The 20,707-nt window shown below is 45.4% G+C and overlaps 1 protein-coding gene and 1 long non-coding RNA gene across 5 annotated transcripts in view; one reads left to right on the forward strand and one right to left on the reverse strand.

The window, feature by feature from the left end:
• Positions 1–8,478, reverse strand: part of SPOCK1 (SPARC (osteonectin), cwcv and kazal like domains proteoglycan 1) — a 515,462-nt gene extending 506,984 nt beyond the window's left edge. For 2 of the 4 annotated variants that reach the window (XM_078004311.1, XM_078004310.1), the window contains exons 1-2: positions 8,328–8,478; positions 7,530–7,715 (exon numbers count right to left, since the gene is read on the reverse strand). In XM_078004311.1, the coding sequence (XP_077860437.1) occupies positions 7,530–7,715 (186 nt within the window). In that variant the 5' untranslated portion in view covers positions 8,328–8,478. 4 annotated transcript variants of the gene reach the window in all.
• Positions 7,172–16,645, forward strand: LOC144341549 (uncharacterized). Its single transcript, XR_013418558.1, has 2 exons — positions 7,172–7,333; positions 14,214–16,645. It is a non-coding gene; the product is annotated as an uncharacterized LOC144341549 (long non-coding RNA).
• The last annotated feature ends 4,062 nt before the right edge of the window (positions 16,646–20,707 follow it).

The following is a 20,707-nucleotide window of genomic DNA, read 5'->3' on the forward strand; positions in this document are numbered from 1 at the left end:
TCTTCTGTGCCAGGAGCTACAACTGGAAAATAACAAAGAATGGGCCATATGGAACTTCACACAGCCTTCCAGACTGGCAAGAAATGGAGTGAAGACAGGCTCAGGATCATGGAACTAACTCCCCCAACATGTTTCTAAGAGACAGAAAGCAGTATCTAGAGCTGAGTGCCAACAACTCACACTCACAAGCCAGACAAGAAGTAAGCTCCCTTAAATTAAATGATTATAGATCATTATGAATTAAAATAGATACACCAGCCACTCAAAGATCACAAGCACCTACTTTGTGCCACGTGCTTACCCAGTCCTCCACCAGAGCCTCACAATGCAAGTATCACCATTCCAGTTTTACAGAAGAGGAAACTGATGCTCTAGCCAAAGACCTAAGCTTGATCTCAGGTTAAGAGTGGGCACTTACACCACAATATGACTCAGCCTCAAAGAGCTTTTCACGGAATCAGAGATTGTGCTGGAATTGCGAGGGAGGTTGCATTTCCCTGCTGGGTTCCCTCTGCCTCTCAACCGCACTGCATTTGTTAGTATCCATCATCATTGTCAATTACTAATAGAGTGAGACATACACATTCAAAGCTAGTATGACTCACTCTGCCATGACAGCCCTCTGTAGTGAACCCCTCCACTTGCCAGAGGTGTGGAAAGTTCTGGCCTGGGACAGTGCACTCAGCCATTCATTTATTCCAACACTCAATGAGCAGCTTTCTGAGTGGGGCTCTGTGGTAAAGGTGTGAGGACACCAAGCTATATACCATGGTGTATCTTAAAAGGCATTACAAAGGGGTGAGGTCCTGACTTAGAGATAGGAGTTAGACTAAAAAACACTTTTTCAATATGTGTGACCCTGAGAATTTCCACCTCTGAAAGACTATAAACAAATGTGCCTAGTATGCTCATAAAAGCTTTCCTTCCTCAGGTTCATCCAAGAGGTTTGCTCAGGAGGCAATTCAAGTCAACAAAATGCTTACTGGCCACCTGCTGTGTGTGAGGCATGACAAGACTTAGGTTCTTCAGGAGGCATCCAACTAATAAATAAGCTAAAATGTAGATATATACAACTATAAATCGAGGAATATGGCATAACAGCGCTATAGGAGTTGTTGACATTAATAAAAAGAATAGCCTCCACTTGCTGAGTATATATGACTCCAGGCATTGTGCTAAGAGCTTCACCTGCATTAACCAATTTACTCTTCATGCTAAACCCATAAGCTTGGTCAACACAGTGGACATCTGTTGACGTCTGCCCAACAGGCATCCATTTCCCCTTGAGAAATTACCCTTCTACCATCCATCAACAGTGGGATCCAATGAAACCACCTCCGCCACTCTAGCCCTAGGCCCCAGCCCTGGGCATATAATCCAGTCTTGGACAATCAGCATACTCTACCAACTTAGCCAAAGTGATTGACAGAGGAATAGGTGCCTAACACTGGGAAATCTGACAAGTCTCAGTTCTGGGACTACTGTTGGCACTATTGAGAACATGAAAACTATGATGCAGATTTGCAGTTGCCATGAGCCACTACATGGAACCAAACAGCCTGAGCACAAAACCAACATAAGAGCAGGGAGACAGAATAAGACACACACAAACCCCTAGTCCTATGATGTAACTTGAGCCCCTGGATCCAGCCTTAAATAAACCACAGCTTATTAGAATTTTTAGTTATACAAGTGAATATGTTTTCTCTTCCATTTAAGCCAGCTTGGACCACATTTCAACCACTTGCAATCTAGAGTTTCACCAAAGGAATATTATCATCACTTCTTAACAAATGAGGAGTCAGAGGCTCAGAGATGATAAATAATCTGAGATTGTTTTAAGTTAAATGAACTGTGTAAGTTTTTTATAGGGGGAGGGCACAATGAGAGTGTGCATGTAGACCAGAAACCTGCAAGAGTGCCAGCCTGCTCAGTTGCTTGGAGCATATCTTTTCTCTCCATCCACCAATGCAGGGTGGAGAGAGGCAAGTAGCCTTGCTGTGGCCCCTTCCCTTCGTGGTGAGTTTATTTCTTGTTTACCTCTACACAGACGGTGTAGCCCTTTGGAATTCCAGCTTTATCCAGAGGTCTATTAAACTCTTCACACCAGGCACTGTCTTACTCCTTGACGGTTCATTAAAATGGTGCATCTCACCATTGGTGGCATCTCACACTGAATGAAACATGATGGACAAATACTTGTAACCTTAAGTGAATTACATAATCTCTTAGAGGAAATTTATTTTGTTTGTAACTATCTCACCTGGAGAGATAAGATCAAGTGTAAGTCTGGGTCTTCTGAATTTTCCAAGGAACACAGGCAGTCACCTCACCACAGAAAGGTAAAATGAGTCATCCTGAATGTTCTTGTGTTTAGATATTTTGTTTGGTTTGAAACACATTATATTGAGTCAATCAATAAGAAATTATGACACATTATTTAATTACTAACATTATTTTGTCTCCTCAAGTAACAAAGTGATTGAGTGAATGATGAGGTCCCACTCCTCTAGGCAAGTACTATGGGTTCATTATCCATTTGGAGCCACTTCTTAGTTTTGAAACTGGCCTCATCAGAACATAGGAGAGCACTTATCCTCCCAGTGATACAGTCCTGCTGAAGTATCACGGAGAGGCCTGGGAGGGCCAACTGGGGCAAGGAGTTCTGCCATCTAAAAAGACTTAGCTTTTCTCTGGCAAGGGCACACTGAAGGTAAGGACAGAGAAGACATCAAGACTCTTAGGCCTATCAACTTTTAAACTGTCCCTTTATAATGATCCCTGTGAAATAATTATTTCTATCAATGGTCAGCTAGTACAGGGGATTTAAGATAGTGGGTTCATTAAAGACAGTCAGGATCACAAACTCATTTAAGTCTCCTTGAACCTGTTTAATCAAAATGATTTTCTGCTACTCTCGATTACGGGCTGAGTTTCCGTGGTGACAGATTAATGACTGATCCACTAAGCCATACCACCTCTTCTGTCACCAGTCCCACTGACTGAGCCAGCCACTGTTTTATCAATAGGCTCCACTTGCCCTTGAAACTCATTATAGCTGATATATTAAGATCAAATGAGCAGATCAGATGCTTGCTGCCACCCCAGCTCTGCTACAAAGACCACCAAATCCCACAGAGCATGTGCCAGAAGGAAAAAGAACAGAAGTTGGTCCTTGTGCTCTTCTTAGAATTACACACTCAGGTCACTCCACAGTAAGATAAATGCCAGCCAAGGCAACACTTCTGATTCTTCAGGCCCACTAAAGGTAATTATCCTAAAGTTAAATGTCAGGGTTTCGTGTGTGCAAAAGAAAGAAAATGTCATGTTTGGTGTAAGCAACAATATTATTTTAATCAAATCAGCAGCTCATTATTAGGAGAAGATTAGCTCTGACATGACCCCAACAGTACATTGCGTCCACCTGACTTCCCATCCCACTTTGTCTTAACCTAAGGTTATTCATGGATTGCCCTCATTCATAAAGCAGGAAAAACTTGTAATGTGCTATCCGTGGAGGCTTGCACCCCAAATCCACTCAACTCCTGATTGGCTGTGGTACAAAGAGAGCCTAGAGTCAGATGGCATGGTTCCAGCCCCAGCTCCTCCACATCTCAGCTCTAATTTTGATCAAGAGACTTAACCTCCCAGAAAATAGGAGATGATAATAAGAGTACTTCTCTCATAGGACTGTTATGAATATTAAATGAGATAATATATGGAAAGTACCTTAAACAGTGTCTGGCACACTCGGTCCTCCATAAATGTTAGCTATTACCTATTTCTGCAACGTTTTAATCTTTCAGTTACAACCAGACTGTATTATGTTTCTAGAAAAAAAAAATTTTTTAAGAAAACAGAATAAGAAGTCTATGACAGCATACCACACATTGAAGAATTTCCTCTAGCAGGCAAGAGGTTACATGAAAGAAGACATTACATGTATTTATCTTGTTCACTCCTATAACCCAATGCCTAGCCAATGGTAGATAAATATTTGTTGGAATGCATGAATGTACAAATGAACAGAGGAAAATTTCCTTACAGTAATGGTCATGGAAAGCCAAAGCCAAATCAGATTCAGAAAAATTAGGAGAATGGTTGTGGCATCTTGATTCCTCAACCTCAAGCCATGAAGGAGTTAAATGCATGTCGGCTAAAAATGGAAAATTATTGAACAACTTAATACAAACATCTGCTTCTTCATCGCCTCCTTAACATTGTGTACAAAAGTCCGGGCCTCCGCCTGGCCAAAACTTCCCAATAGCTCGTGTTTATAAAAGAAGAATGACGAAACTAACAGACCACAAATACGTTTAGGGGCAATCATCTGAATGTTGTTCTATTTGTCCTGGATCTGTAACTCCAGGGAATAAACCATGGAGTTGTTCTGAAGACTTTACTTCTAAAAATAAGGGGATAATAAGTATTTATATATCTAGAGCAATAGGACAGTTTTCAAGATAAGTAGAGGTTGCCAGGTCACCTCTGGCAATGTCACAGCACACCCAACAGGGAGATGGAACACACACCCCACTGTCATATTCATTTCAAAGTTGACCGTGTAACAACAACCAAGGGTTACAATCAACTCTCTAACAACGGCCCTTAGTTTTCCATTTCCAAGGTTCAAAAATCACATCTGAATCTCTCTCCCCCAAGTCCAAAAAACAGACAAGTCAGGAGGAAGGCCACAAGTTCTCTTTCACAATGAGTTCCAAAAATTGACAGGCATCGTAACAATAATTGTGGGACACAGCCTTTCAAAGTTATCAGTAGCTTCAACAAAACAACCAAAGAAATAGCAAAGAAGCTGGGGCTTTGTTGACCTCAAGCAAGGCTTGGCTCAATGAAAATGATTAGGCTGGCTGAGCAACTGCAAGACTAGCTCAGGCTTTATCAATTGCCCACTGAATAGTAGGTTTCTATAGAAAGCAAATTCTTACCCCATGTTCCCAGGCTCAGGCTTTGTGATTATTCCAGGGACTTGCCCTAAAAGTGTGTCTGGTCTGAGTTCTACAACACTTTAGAGGTTAATGACATTAAACTATGTCTGAGCCACTGTTAGTGTCAGGTGACTCCATACAGCATTTAAAATGGGTGATTGTTGAAGATGTTTGGGATATTTTTTGAACATTTTTAGATGTTTTAATGGCATGCTGGATTAAATTATCATTTTTTTAATATATGCTGCTAAAAATATTAGTGTAATGTCTAAAACTGCTCCAAAAACAAACAAACAAAAAAAATAGTGTACTGGGACATAAAAGCTTTTCTTTTTGTTATGTCTTGGACATTTTTACACTATCTAAAGGCAGTATTTCCTAAACATCATAATAATAACCTAGTATGTTTGCTTAAAATATGGATTCCCTGCACTCACCGCAGAAAGGTAAAGTCAGATTCTCCAGGGGAGGACCGTGGATGCTATAATTTAACAAGCACTTCAGGTGAGCTTCATCCTCAGTCAGGTTTGGAAACACACTGATTCAAAGATCTAAAAATGTCACCACCATCCATAAGAAAGATGGGAAATGAAGAGAAGCCCAATTTTTAAAAAATTAAAGCTAAGCAGGAATTCAGAATATCATGCTTATGATACACTGAGACTAGAAAATCTTGAACAGGCATGAAAGCATGGTAAACCTTTCCATAATCCAAAGATCCAACAAGCACAAGTGTTTTCAACCCAGTCCAGCTGCCAGGAGCACCAAGGCATCTACAGAGGTGGCCCTGCACTTCTAATCCTGGCTCAATTCTTCCACCTCTAGCAAAGTCAAGCAACTGCCCTACTCCTCAACTCTACCTAAAACATAACCATAGAAAAGTAAAAGCAAAACAAAACAAAAAGCAAAATTATCTCTGCCCCAGGTGAATTCTTCATGGTTTGGGCATCTTTTTCACCCACAGGCAAAGGTAATCAATGCAGGATTCTCAGATCTGAGCAGTTAAAGGAGTAGGTCAGGAACAGGGCAATGAACAGGAGGAATCTCACTGGTGTAGGGGAGGAAAGTGGGGGGCATATCTACTGCAAAAGTAAGACCCTAACAGTTATTATGTATCAATTAAAAATTTTAATGAAATTACAATTTTGATTAAAAGCCCCCCAAAAACTGTGGTTATTCGTTGAAAGTGTTTGAAATCCCCTTTCCAAGAGAAGCAGTCCAATATCAACTAGAAAGAGGAAGAGGAGGAACAGAGAGGACAGTGATAAGCCCCCACACGAAGCTATGAGTGCATCTCCTCTGGATAGGGATCTGGAGAGGGTGCTCTTTAGAAAGTGTATGGAAACATCTGCGATTCATTCCGTTTCTCAAATCCCCCATCGCTGCAAGGCCTGCAGATACTGAGAGCAGAGCTTAGAGGAGTCCAGTGGAGGAAGTTGACCCCCATACATATTCCACCTCAAAGAGTCTGTAAACCATGCCCCATGACATTAACAAGGGGGTCTGTGGTATAGGTCAAATTATCATTTTTTAAAAATACATGCTGCTAAAAATATTAATTTAACACCAAAACTGATCAGAAACAAAAAGAAACAGTGCATTTGAACATTAAAGCTTTTCCCTTTTTTACTGTTATGCCTTGGGCACTTTTACAATATTTAAGTCTTCTCAGAAACAGGAATTCCTAATGTTAAGTGCCATAAAATATGGTACTTCCAAGTCCCCTAGAAGGGGAAGGCCCTGGCCAGCTGGGGCAGTCCTTGAAGAAGCTGGCAGAGGCGCCCACAGAACAGAGGAGATGCCATCTGCTGGAAAGACTGCACCAGATGCCTCTTGCCGCACATCCCTGGGGCACACCTGGGGAGTGGCAGCCAGCCTTGGGGCAGAAACAGGCCGCAAGTGTGCTTCTGGGTGTCCGAGAGTAACTTTCTCCACTCCCAGGGCTCCCTTGAAAGAGCAATGCGCTGCCACCCAGGGTCCCTTTCAGGGCAGGGGACCAACTGCACAGGCTAGCTGTTCCTATTTCAAGACTCCGAGGGTCAAACCACTCCACCTTCCCTGTATTTTATCAAGCCCATTGCCATGACCGCCCCCCCCACACACACACACACACAGACATGCAACCCCTGACTCCCCCATAAATAGCTGGGACCACTCCCAGACCCAACCTCTCCAGCAGGGATTCTCCTGACACACCCTAGAGATGGTCCACGCCACCGCTGCCCTGGGGAGGTCTTCTCGGAAGCTAGGCAAAGTCTACCATCACGGTTAGAAGTCGGAACCTCAGAGAACCTCTTTCTCCACAGCTGCTGGTGATCTGTGCAGTATTTTAGTGCAGTCACTTCCCGCAGCCCTACAAATGCACACACCTGGCCCACAGGTAACAGGTAAGCGCATGGAGCCTTCGAAGTTCTCTTTAAAGTTCCTTTCAGGCAAGACCGTGCCCAGGAAGCAGGGACCAACCAGCCCCCACGGGAGATGCCCACCTGCCCCCCCACACACACACACACACCCCAACCCCGTTTCAGGGGTCCCCTCCGAGAGGCTCCGCGCCCCCCAGGGCCGGGTAGCGCAGGTACTCACGTCTCGAAAGCGGTTCCAGTACTTGTCCCGGTCGTACTGGGAGACGGTGCTCAGCCACTGGTCATTGTCTAGGAAATTGCCGTGGTTGGGGCCCGCGCCTCCGGCGAGCGCGTCCAGGTGCCGGCTCTCGACTTGGAGGAAGCACCACGCCGCGGCGGCCGCCGCCAGCACCGCGATTGCCGGCATCTGCGGGGCAGGGCGCGCGGGGCGGTGAGCGGGGAGGGCGGGCGGCTGCGAGCCCCAGGTACCCAGGCGTCCCAGCGCCCCAGCCCGGAGGAGGGGACCCCGCAGCGGGGACGGGCTGCGCTCGCGCACCTGGGACGCCTGTCGCGCCTCTAGACCCAGGGACCCCTCTCACGAATGGGGGACTAAGCTACGAACGAGGAGGCTGCGTCACGAATCCGAGGCTGCCGTCCAACTACAGGGGAACCCTCTCGCCTATTCTCCGAGTGTCCCACAGATGCCGCCTTCCTATCAGGGGCTTGGTACCCCTCCCCAGAAGCGGGGAGCCCGGGTCCGCAAGCCACACTCCCACAGACGGTGCACACAGCTTTGGGGCAGGGGAGGGAAGAACAGGGCTCCAGCAGCACCCGAGCTCCGGCAAGCGGGGTGGGGACTGCCAGCAGCTGGGGGGTTCCCGACCACAGCTAAGGGAAAGGTCTCCCTCGCGCGCCCTGCGGTCTCGGGGGTAAGAAGGGCACACGGAGGTAACCCCAGGCCCTGACCCTGCCAGCCCCCTAGGCGGCCGCGGGGAGGTCCCAACTACTCCAAGTTGGGGCGCGGGGTTCCGCTGGGCACGTACCTTGGGGCCGGCCCGGGTCCCCGCGTCCGAGTTGCTCGAGCTCCCGCGGCACGGTCGCCCGGAAGGCTGATCGCGGGCTCGCGTCCCTGCGCTCCTGCCACCCGCCGCCGCCGAGCGTCTGGCCGCTTTGTGAGCCCGCAGCGCTGTGCTCCGCTCGCTCGCTGGCTCGGGCGCGGCGTCCGCGGGCGGAGGAGGCCGAGCGCGCGAGCCAAGGCTCTGGCGCCCCCTGGCGGCCGCGCGCTGCCTGCCCGACAGCCCGGCCGCCTCAGCCCGTAACGTGGTCATTCACATCCTAATGCAGGGCTGAAATCAGCTTTCAGGCCCAGGCTGGTGCGAGACAGAAGAGGAGACTGAGGATATGAGGCCAAGACGCAGGCCAGCATGGAGGCATTCTCAAAAGGAAGGCCATCGGGTTATCTAGATCAAAATCACCTGTGTGGAGAGAGAAGCGAGCGTCTTAAAAATGAAGATTCCTGCCCCGCTGGCCCCACTTGCTGAGTCAGCATGCCTTAGGAAAGCCTCCAAGTCTGCACTTTTAATGAGCTCCCCAGGCGTTTTTTATGCACAGCAAAGTTTGAGAACCACTGTCCTGCCATTCCCTGGATAAGTGAATATCTGCACTGCCCATCCCAAGTCATGCACCCACCTGCATCTCTGCACTCCCGTGCCCTATGCCATGCTTACCACCGTCCTGCCCCTTGAGAACCGGCCCCAGCACTAATATGTTGGGTTCCCCTAGGCGGGAGGGAGGGGAGAGAGGAAAAACAGATCAGGCTACAGGGACAGAACACTGAGAAGTGGGAAGCTGGTCCTGCCCCATCCCCCACCCCCTTTCCAAATACCCAGCAATGTTTGGTGAAATAGGGCTGGAAGGGACTTAATGCCTTCCCCTGCCTGTATACAGGTGACACTGGCCTGTAACCTTTCTCTGTACGACTACACCCCATTCCCCAGACACCTGAGCGCTCTTTCAAAACAAGTCTGACCATCCCATCACCCTTCTCCCCTCAACACAAAATTCTTCACAATGCTTTCCTGATAAAGACCAATATCCTGGCCTGAGCCCCCAGGCCCTGCACGTCTGGACCCTCCCTCTCACCCCACTCTCTCCTCCTTCTCAGACCTTCTGGACGGGCTGGCCCTGACCCCAGTGGAAATGGCCTCCCTCCACTCCTGGGTATTCACTTCTGCCTGGGCTTCTGTCCACACCCAGTCCCAGCACAAGTCTCATTAATTCTGCTCTCTGCTTATTCATCCTCACTTCCTCAGAGAGAGTCTTGCTACGCCTGTGGACCAGGCCAGCACCCACAGTGACGCTGTCTTTGAGAACACTGTGCTTCTCTGGCTGTAAGCTCAATTGATATCACTTACTCTGTCTGCCTCCCCACCTGGCTAGAGCTCCTGAGGGCAGAGGCTATGTTTGTCTTGTTCACCACTTCTCCCAGTGCCCAAAGTACAAGCTCTTGACACACTGTTAATGCTCAGAAAATATTTGACAAATGAATGAATGATTTAATGAATGAATGCCACCCAACCATGTCTGGAACAACAACATGTCGCAGCCAGCATGCCAACAATAGTGTATGGTGTGGTCAATAATAAGTTGTGCTACAAATAATTTGGTTACATGTAAGAGTCGAATGTGTGGAAGTCAGCAGATCTGTGGTTTTCCCAACATTACTCTGACTGATTTGCATTCCTAGAAACTTTCTTAAAAGGGAGAAAAAGGAGTGGAGTCACAGCTACTATGTTGGGGACTGCACATCATCCACGGTTTATTTTACCATGGAATGCTGTGGGTGGGTGCATCAGAGTGGGAGAGAGGTTTAGAAATGATGAAGAGACTGTTTCTTATGTTCGTAGAAACCCAAGTAAGCAGCACTTCCCCATTTATCTGCCCAGTGTGATAGCAAAATCTCTCCAAGGAGTTGTCCCTAAATGTCACTTTTGCCTCCTCACCTCCAACTCATTCTTCAACCCACTCCAATCTGCCTTTCATCCTCACTAACTGAAATGACTTGTCACCATCAGCAGCCTCCTCCAAGTCACCAGACCCGGTGGGTACCCTCGATCCTCACCAGTGTGGCCTCTGAGCAGTCTCTTTTGGCTCCCGTGGCTCTAACCCTCCTGGCTTTCCTGCTTCCTCCCCCGTCATTCCTGCTGATATTCCAGGGTTTCTTGGGGCTCAGACCTATCCCTCTTCTCTTTCCCCCAAAACCCTTTCCCCAGGTCCCAAGTCCATTCGTATGCTGAGATCCTCCAGGTACGCTTCCAGCCCGGAAATTCCAATGACTTCCAACTGCACCTCCAGCTTCATACTTTACATCTCCTCAATGCCCCATGGGCACGTCAGACCTGTGACCAGGCCGAAACAGAAGTCTGGATGTCCTCCGTGCATCTGTGCTTTCCGTTCATCCCTGTCACAGTGAATGTATCCTCATCCACATGGCTGCTGAGGCCAGAACCCCGCAAGCCATCTCCAGTTCATCCATCTCCTCACCCCTCACCTCCCATCCATCAGCAAGGGGGGTCCATTCCACTTTCGAACATCCCCTGGAGCCACCCACTTCACCCAACTTCCACAGACACTCCCAAGTCCACAAGACCATCACTTCTCACCCGGAGAACTGTGGTGCTTCTTGGCTGGTTTCCTTGGTTCTTTCCTTTCCCTTGCAACCCATCATCCACTCAGGTCAGAGCAATCTTTTTAAGAGAGCCTTCTCTTTTTAAAATTTTTGTGCGTACATAGTAGGTGTTTGTATTTATGGGGTATGGGGTACAGGAGATGTTTGATACAGGCATGCAATGCATAACAATCACAGCACGTAGAATTGGGTATCCATCCCCTCAAGCATCTATCCTTTGTGTTACAAGCCATCCGATTACATTCTGTTAGTTATTTTTAAATGTACAATTAACTTATTGACTATAGTCACCCTGTTGTGCTATCACATACTATGTCTTATTCATTCTTTCTATTTTTTTGGACCCATTAACCATCCCTGCCTTCCCCGCAACCCTCCACTACCCTTCCCAGCTTCTGGTAACCATCCTTCTACTCTCTATGTCCATAAGTTCAATTATTTTGATTTTTAGATCCCACAAATAAATGAGAACATGTGACATTTGTCTTTCCATGCCTGGCTTATTTCACTTGACATAAGGATATCCAGTTCCATCCATGTTGTTGCAAATGACAGGATCTCATTCTTTTTATGACTGAATAGTACTCCATTGTATATATGTAGCAATCTTTTTAAAATAGAAATCACTCCCTTGCATAAAACCTTTCAATAGCTTGCCATGACAGTAAAACAAAAATTCACATTCCCTCCCATTACTCATAAAACTTTGCACCATCTGGTCCCTTACCTCTGCCCTTCATTCCCTAGATTCTAGCCACATTTCTTCTCATGGTCCTCAAACTTAGCAAGCTTGGGCCCCACAGGTCCTCTCTTCTGGCCAGGCTCTCTGACCACAGTGTTCCTTTCCCTGCTCTTCACAAGGCAACTCCTTCTTAGCTGTCAGGTCTCACTCAAATGTCACCACCTCATTGAAGCCTTCCCTGACCACACCGTCTAAGATAGACACTTCCTTCCCAGCCACATCAGTGTTCTCTCTTGTTGTATCTGATTGCTCAGTCCTTCAAGAGTGTTTTACTCCTTTGTTTATTATCTCTCTCTTCCTCAGTTTGAATATTAATTCCAAGAGGGCAAACACTGTCTTTTTCACGCCTGTATCCCTGGGCTAATCTCGGAACCTGGCATTCAGTGGGCCCTCAATAAATATTTATCCAGTGGTTCAATGAATGAAGCAAGTTCCATAACCCTTAATGCATCCTGAAGTATGAAAACCCTGTCTAGGGCCATTCCTTTGTCCTCCTTAAATTCCTTGTTCTGCAGATCCAAGTTCCACTTTCCTTAAGACCTGTCCCCAGTTTACTCAGAGGGCATCTGCTGTTAGTCATGCTCCAACTTACAACTAGAATCTTCCCCATAACCATCCCCTGCATGGGAAGGGTGACCAGAGGAGCCCGGGCAGGTGTGGGCATGCTGGATCTGGCCTGAGCCAAGGAAGGACGTAACCTTGGAGCAGGGGCAAGGAGGCTGGGAGCTGGAGACCTGCCATCAGCTCAGCCAGCACTCGAGGGGAGAAATGGCAGATTTATTCGGCCACGGGAAGCACCTGGGACCAAAATCAATACTGAGCCTTGGGGCTGTATTTCTGTTTTTCATTGGCTTATGCACAACTATAATAACTCCTTGTTTAACATAGTTCTTATTTCTACGAGACCCACATGTTTTATTTTCAGTTTAATGGATCCTCAAACAAGTGCTACTGGTAGTCAGAAGCAGACATAACTATCACCATCTTATGCTGAGGCTAGGGGAGCCCAGAAAGGCTAGATAAATTGCTGAAGGTCACAGAGAGTGAGAGAAAGATGGACCTACTTGCAGAAAGTTCTAGGTATACCCACTGCCCTCTGTTCATGATGCTATGCGGGCAAGAATCAAATCACCCATTGGGCTCCATCCAATAAAAGAGGTGCCTATAATACCTTATCATCAACACAGATTTATTTTTAGCTGCAAACTCATATATCTACCTGCTACATGGCATCTCCATTTCGCTGTCTCATTGGCACTCTCTGAATTCAGTGTGTCCAAAATTGAACATCTGAGCTGCATCCTCCCTGTTAAACCTACCCTCTTTCCCGTGTCCCCACGTTGGGGAAACCACTTCCCACCCCACCCAGACCCTAGTGTCCCTCTGCCCTCCTTCTCAGCCCCCACTTTCAGTGACTCACTCATCTGTCAATCTCCCTTTCACTCCTTTCAGCTCCACCCACTCCCCACTGCTGTACCTCTAGACTCTACTTCCCACCACATGCCACCTGCACACCACAGAGTCCTTATAAGTGTCTCCCTCTCTCAGCTCACCTATGGTCATTCATTATCCACACAGAAGCCAGAGTGGTCCTCTCTCAGGGTAAATATCACTTTTCTCTACTTACTTCCCTTCCTGTGCCCTCAGGACAAAGGCCAGGCACTGCCCCATGACTCCCGGTGCATCCTGCTAAGCCCAGGGGCCTCTAGCTCTTTCTGTCCTGGATGTTCCTGCCCCTCATGCTCTGGTCATCAGCATCCTGCCCCCTCCACTCAGGTCCTTTCCTGCAGGGCTCCCTCCTGCTGAGATGCTCTCCTCCCTGTCCCCTCTTCTCCTGGACAGCCTCACTCACCCTTCTGGCCACAACTTCTGCAAGTTCTCAGAAAAGTCATCCCTGACCCTCACAACTTTGCACTCATGACAGCTGCACAATTGCTTGATGTCATCTTCCCACCTGACATTCAGCAGCACAAAATCAGGGTCCGGGTCTGGGTCTGTCTCATTCGCTGCTGAACCCATAGTGCTGAAAAAAAGGGACGTAAGTACACAATAAATATTGAATGAATTAATAAATACTCATAGCTCAATGTATTTGTTTCCTTCCCTTCTTTGAAGCAGAGAAGCTCCAAGGTTTATGTCGAATATTTTAACCCCCAAACACCCCTTGGATAGAAAGTAGGGACAGTGAGGGAATTACATGACCTTCCCACTCCCAGGTTCTTCTGCTGTGGTTTGAAGGTGATGTTGGAATAATTCCTCGTCCCCAAAAGAGGAGTAATGAAATAAATGCATTTCTTGACACCATTGAAAGCAGCTCACCCAGCAGGGCTTGTAACTTTTGCGAACACGTCGATTTCACCCATTGATTATATGTATTCAGCAGAGCCAGGCTCACTCCATCTCCCTGCGTCCCTCACAGCCGTTTCCCACACCCGCCCCCACCACCAACAGACACACACACACATATGCCTTCTTGCTTTCTTTCCTCTATGCAGAGCCATGGTGTATGGACAACCCACCTTAGGAGGAATTGATTTTAAGCAAATGAATACCTCACAACGAAATGAAAACAAATACCAGAAAACTAATGGCAAAGCAACTACTCAGAAACAGAGAAGAGGATGCCCAAGCCCTGACTACAGAGGAAAAAATTATGAGGCCCACAAGACTAACAACATGGGCTGACATGCATGAGCACTTACGGCATGTCAGACACTATAGTCCTGTGTGTTATCTGATGTAATCCTCCTGACAATCCCCCATGAAATAGGCACTGTGAGAAGCCTCGTGTTAAAAACAAAAGCCTGAGTCCCAGAGCTGAGAGATCCCTTATCCCAGATGACTCAGTGAGTAAATGGAAGAAGAACCGGGGACTGCTTGACGTGAAAGCTCCCACTATGACCCACTACAGTACTCAGGCACACTGCTGCCACCGCCCATGGAACCCACGGCATTTCCCTTGATGTGCAAGCCTTATGCGCTTCATAGTCTGATGGAAAATATGTACACACCTGATCTCTGTTGGCTGAATAACAAGCCATCTGAGACTTGAAGACAGTTTTCTTTTCCTTACTCAGAAAGGCAATCCAGGTTCTTTTTCTTTTTCTTATTAGCTTTGTATTCATTTACAAAGAGAAATGCAACCACATGTTGGCATCAGGCTCCACGCACACTGCGAAGCTCTGGGATAGGCTGGCAGGGCCCTCCTTTCCTCTCAGGGTCAGTGCCAGATGGCTGCCTTTAGAAGGACTGCACAGTGTGGGTGCAATGCGGGCTCACGCCTTGAGGAATAGAAGATGGTGAGTGCTGAGTCAACAGAGTGTGGCTGTGCCCCACAGGACAAGGGTGCTGAAAGAGGCTCCAGCTCACTGAGGATCCCAGGACTGGGAGCAAAATGGAGTTCCTTGAGGAACAAGTGCCCCAAATGGCTTTCAAGCTGGGATGCAAACCAGAGAGCAAAACTGGAGCTGGAGGAGTCCCACATAGCCAGAAGGGCCCGGGAAACACAACGAAATGAACCCAACTTGTTTGCTGTGCCCCCTGAGAAGCCCCATCTCACTGGAGTGTTAACTTACTCAAAAGGGGTTCCAAAACCACCCACTGAGCTGGCATGAAGCAAAACCATACTTCCTGTAAATATTTCCTACCAAAACTTCCAAAACGGAATACAGATGGGTCAGCAAGGTTCTGCACACTAAATTGAACCGGCTCAAGCACCCGGGAATGAACAACACTGGAAAGGCATCAGTATTATTATTATTATTATTAATGCTAAAAACTCTTAACATGAGACGTACTCCCTTAACAGATTTTTAAGTGTAAAATGCTTAAATATTGTCATTTATAGGCCCAATGTTGTGCAGATTTCTAGAATTTATTCATCTTGCATAACTGAAATGTTATACCTGTTGATTAGCAACTTCCATCTCCCCCTTCCACCTGCCCTTCGCAACTGCCACTCCACTCTCTGCTTTGACGAGTTTGACTATTTTAGATACCTCATATAAGAAGAATCATGCAGTGTATATATGTGTGTGTGTGTGTGTGACATATATATATATATGTGTCACATTTTCTTTATTTACCTATCCATGAACATTAAGTTGTTTCCACATCTTGTGAATAAGGCTTCAATGAACACAGGAAGGCTAATATCTCTTTGAGACCCTGATTTCAATTCTCTTGGAAAAATACTCAGAAGTGGAATTGCTGGATCATATGGTAGTTCTATTTTCAGTTTTCTGAGAAATCTCCATGCTGTTTTCCACAGCGGCTACACCATTTTGCATTCCCACCAACAGCGTACAGGGGTTTCAGTTTCTCCTCATCCTCACCAACACTTGTCTTTTTTGTTTTTTTTGTAATAGCCATTTTGACAGGTGTAGGATGATATCTCCTTGTGATTTTCATTTGCCTTTCCCTGATGACTGGTGACAATGAGCATCTTTCCATACATCTGTTGGACATTTGTAGGCCTTCTTTGGAGAAACGTCTATTCAAGCAAAGATATGGAATCAACCCAAGTGTTCATCAACAGATGATTAAAGAAAATGTGGTGCATACACACACACACACACACACACACACAAAATGGAATATTATTCAGCCTTAAAAAGGAATAAAATCATGTCTTTTGAAGCAACATGGATGGAAATGGAGGCCATGATCTTAAGTGAAACAACTCAGAAGCAGAAACTCAAGAACTGCATATTCTCACTTACGGTTGGGAGCTAACCAGGGTGTACACATGGACATAGAGTGCGGAACAATAGTCACTGGAGATTTAGAAGAGTGGGAGGAGCGTAAGGGATGAGAAATTATTTAATGGGTACAAGGTACAAGAATCAGGTGATGGTTACACTAAAAGCCCAGACTTCACCACTATACGATACATACATGTAATAAAACTGTACTTGTACCCCTTAAATTGATAGGATTTCATAATTCCGTACCATGTAATTTTTCCTTAAAGTTTGACACATGCGGCTTACACAAGCAGGTTAGTTCACCCCTTTATAGACTGAGAAACTGAGGCTCAGAGAAGACATTTTAACCATTTACACACTCATCTCCACTAGATTTTTCTTAAGGTCAAAGCATTGGAAAGAATTCGCCTGGCTGCACACATATTTGCATAAAATTTACAGATGCCTCCAACTATGAAAGACATCCTTGGGCAATTTGCAAGTTAAATTTGTATCATTTCACTCAAGGCATGAAGTGAAAAGGGAATTATCAAGCCAGGGAGAACTGCAGGGGAGACAGCAGGGGTCCCCAGAAATTCTCCCAACATCTTCAGTGGGAGTACACTAAATTCAAGAATTTAGCATCTGCTCAACAAAGGAATATTATGCAGGGCATTAAAATGATGGCTATAAAATCCATGAAGCAACATGAAACATAGAGTGAAAGAAAAGCAAGTTACAGAATTGGGTGCACAGAATGACTTTAGCAGGGGGGAAGGGAAGAGGAAAAGAACCGCACCAGGGACAAGCTGTGACTATGTTAGGGCACAACCATGGGGACTGTTCTTTTTCTTCTTCCAAAGGGTTCCTAGCATGGATGACCTCTACACAATTTTCACCCTCTCTGTGCCTCAGTTTCCTTATTTGTAAAGTGGTAATCATAATAGCACATACCTATCAGGGTTTTGAGAAGATTAGATCATATACATAGAGTGCTTTGCACCAAATATGACACATACTAAGTGCACGATTAATGTTGGATTGGCAATAGTGGCTGTTATTCTGTCAACTCTTAGCCCTCACTCTGACAAAGATGGTGGAGGGAGAACTCTGTTGGGAGTCAAGAGGCCTGGCTCAATCAATGCCAGATTTCCCTGGACGTTCCTAGGACTCAGTTTCTTCTCTTGAAAAATGAAGGGACAGGGCCATTGTACTTCTACCCTGTTGTTGCACTCTGTGAAAAGCTGTGTGGTGCCCTTTACATCTAAACTTGAAAGTTCCCTGTACTTTCAATCAATTACCAAAAAAAGGCTCAAAGAAATTAATGAGGGGCCAGGCGCGTTGGCTCACGCCTGTAATCCCAACACTTTGGGAGGCTGAGGTGAGCAGATCACATGAGTTCAGGAGTTCAAGAGCAGCCTGGCCAACATGGGGAAACCTCGTGGCTACTAAAAATACAAAGAATTAGCCCATGCCTATAGTCTCAGCTACTGGGGAGGCTGAGGCAGGAGAACTTCTTGAACTCAATTGTAGTGAGCTGAGATCACACCACTGCACTCCAGCCTGGGTGACAGAGTAAGACTCTGTCTCCAAAAAAAAAAAAAGATAGAGAAAAAAAATAATGAGGAAAATACGTCAATGGGAAAATGGGCAAAAGTCTTAAATACACAATTCACCAAAGAAATATAAATAACCAAACTGCCCAGTAACCAAAGTAAAACACATTGAGATAATAAGTCACCAGTCAAATTTGCAGATACTTTTAAAAACCATTATTCTCTGGGCTGGCGCAAATGAAAAAAAGTTGCTGTCTTTGTGGGCTCATAAACTGGTACAGTCCTCTTGGAGGCCAAGGTTCTTGACATTTATGTTAAGAGCCATAAAATGTTTGTGACCCGTGACTTTGTAACTTCACCCATAGGAATTTAACCTGAAAGATAATTAAGAACGTTTACAAAGGCTTAGCAACAATTATGTTCTTCTCTAAATTATTTATAATAGTGAAAGCTCAGGAATAACCTAAATGTCTAGAATCAGATTGGTTCAATAAACTATATTCATATAATAGAACATCATGTGGCCATTAGAAATCTTATTATTTGAGAATATTTAAGAGCTGGGAAAGTATGACATTAATTGAGTAAAAATGATCAATTAGCAATATCCCTCTAGAAGCAGAGCCTGAGACAAGGATTCTTGAGGAAGTGATTGATTGAGAGCATGCTCTGAGAAGGACAGCAAGGGAAGCAGACAAGTTCAGGGGAAGAAAGCCAAGCAAAGGTGTGATCTCTGCTGGAGACCACTTCCATCCGGTCCCCAGGGAGCTCAGAAACACAGAGCTGGTGCCCCTTCTTGGTGCCCTTTGAGGGGTTGGTCTTTTGTTTCCCCCTGGCATTGGCTGATGGCTGCCAGGGTGGAGGGGTATGAGGATGAGCAGGGGTACTCTTTCTTCCACCCCTTGATTCTCTGACTCGTGTATTCTGTCTACTAGGGACACAGCACCATCTAATGTCTATTGGTTTAAGGTGTCTATTCACCCTAAAGGATCCTTTAGCCTTGCCCCATCCTTGCAGAATATCATCTCTAAACTAGTACCTCAGTTATATCTTCAAGAGGCTGTTTCAATCCTTAACCAGGCCAGCAACTTTCAGATGGTATAGTTTTTAAAAAGATCAGTGGATCTCATGGTATGTTCTCTCTGCTATACCTTCCTTGCCATAAAAGGCAATGTAATGTGGTATCCCATGCCAGTAGATCAGACACCGATTTGGTCCCTAGCATAGTGGTGCTGGCTGAGACACTGTGAGCAGGAAAGGCAAATCTGACCCCTGAATACGTGTCAATCCCAGTCAGAACAAAACATTGCACATTCCAAGTTGGAAGAGGTCTGATACACAAGGGCTCAGCAATGGTCTCTGTTTCTGGCAGATGGAACATTCAGCTGTGGCAGTAGCTAAATTAGCCTTAGGATAAGGGAACCCATATTGTTGGGACCATACATAGTTTTTATCTCTGCAACCATGGCCACTCCTTTCATCAAACCATGGTGCAAGAAATATAGATGGTATATATGTACAGATTAGTAAAATCATGTATTTCCTAGCTCTATGGAGAGGGTCTAGAACAAATGCAACCCAGGATCAATAAGAATACCCAGTCCCTAGGTCTTGGTTTCAAAGCACTATTCTATTCTAAGCACTATTCAATTAAAAGAACTAGGGTTCCTTGAAAAGTGCTTGATTTCAGTGCTAGAGCAGGAAAAATATGAGATAAAGCTGGAACACTTTTTGGTGATAGAAAGTCAGAAAATGCTCACAAAGGATGTGGATTTGTCAAAAGAATAAGGTCTAGATAAACAAACTGTGGTATGTCCAAACAATGGAATATTATTCAGTACTGAAAAGAAATGAACTGTCAAGCTGTGAAGAGACATGGAGGAAACTTAAATGCATATTACTAATCAAAAGAAGCCAGGCTGAAACAAGGCTACAGATTGCACGATATTTCAACTATACAATACCCTGGAAAAGGCAAATCTATGGAAACGGTAAAAAGATCAGTGGTGTCCAGAAAACAGAGGGTAGAGAGGTAAGAATAAGCCGAGCACAGAGCATTTTATGGCAGAGAAACTACTTTGTATGATACTGTAATGACGGCTACATGTCATTAGACTTTGTCTAAACCCATAGAATGTACTGCACCCACTGAAACATCATGTCTATGGATTTTAGATGATGTCAATGTAGATTCATCAATTGTAACAAACGTACCACTCTGGCAGGGGATGTCGATAACAGGAGAGTATGTGCATGTGGGGGGACCAGGGAGTAGGTGGGAAGTATCAATGCCTTCTGCTCAATGTTGCTGTTAACTTAAAACTACTCTAAATAAGTGAAGTCTATTGAATAAAGAAATAAAAGAATAGAATCCAAACTAAAGGAGCTCCTAATGGTCAAAGCTAGAAAAATTTTGGAAAAAAAACATAATGATAGTATTGGATTTAACCCACAGAATAAATAAACATACAAATAGCGAAGAAAGGACAGTTCTTCCTTACAGTAGAATTCTAATTAATAAATGTAGAAGGAAAAAGGGAAATAGAAAATCATCATTAGGCAAACACTACAGTAGCTGTTGCAGACAAGATCTATCAATGGATGGTAAAATTAGCAGGTGACAGTTTAAAGAAACACAGGACTTGCATGGTCTCAAAGTATTTCCCCGAAGATATTTGTTAATTATAAAAGGAAGGATAGTAATTTTATTGTGGAGAAACGGTGCAGAAACCACCTTAACCAAGGGAT

This window comes from Macaca mulatta, chromosome 6 (genome assembly GCF_049350105.2).
Source record: "Macaca mulatta isolate MMU2019108-1 chromosome 6, T2T-MMU8v2.0, whole genome shotgun sequence".
Classification (NCBI taxonomy): domain Eukaryota; kingdom Metazoa; phylum Chordata; class Mammalia; order Primates; family Cercopithecidae; genus Macaca; species Macaca mulatta.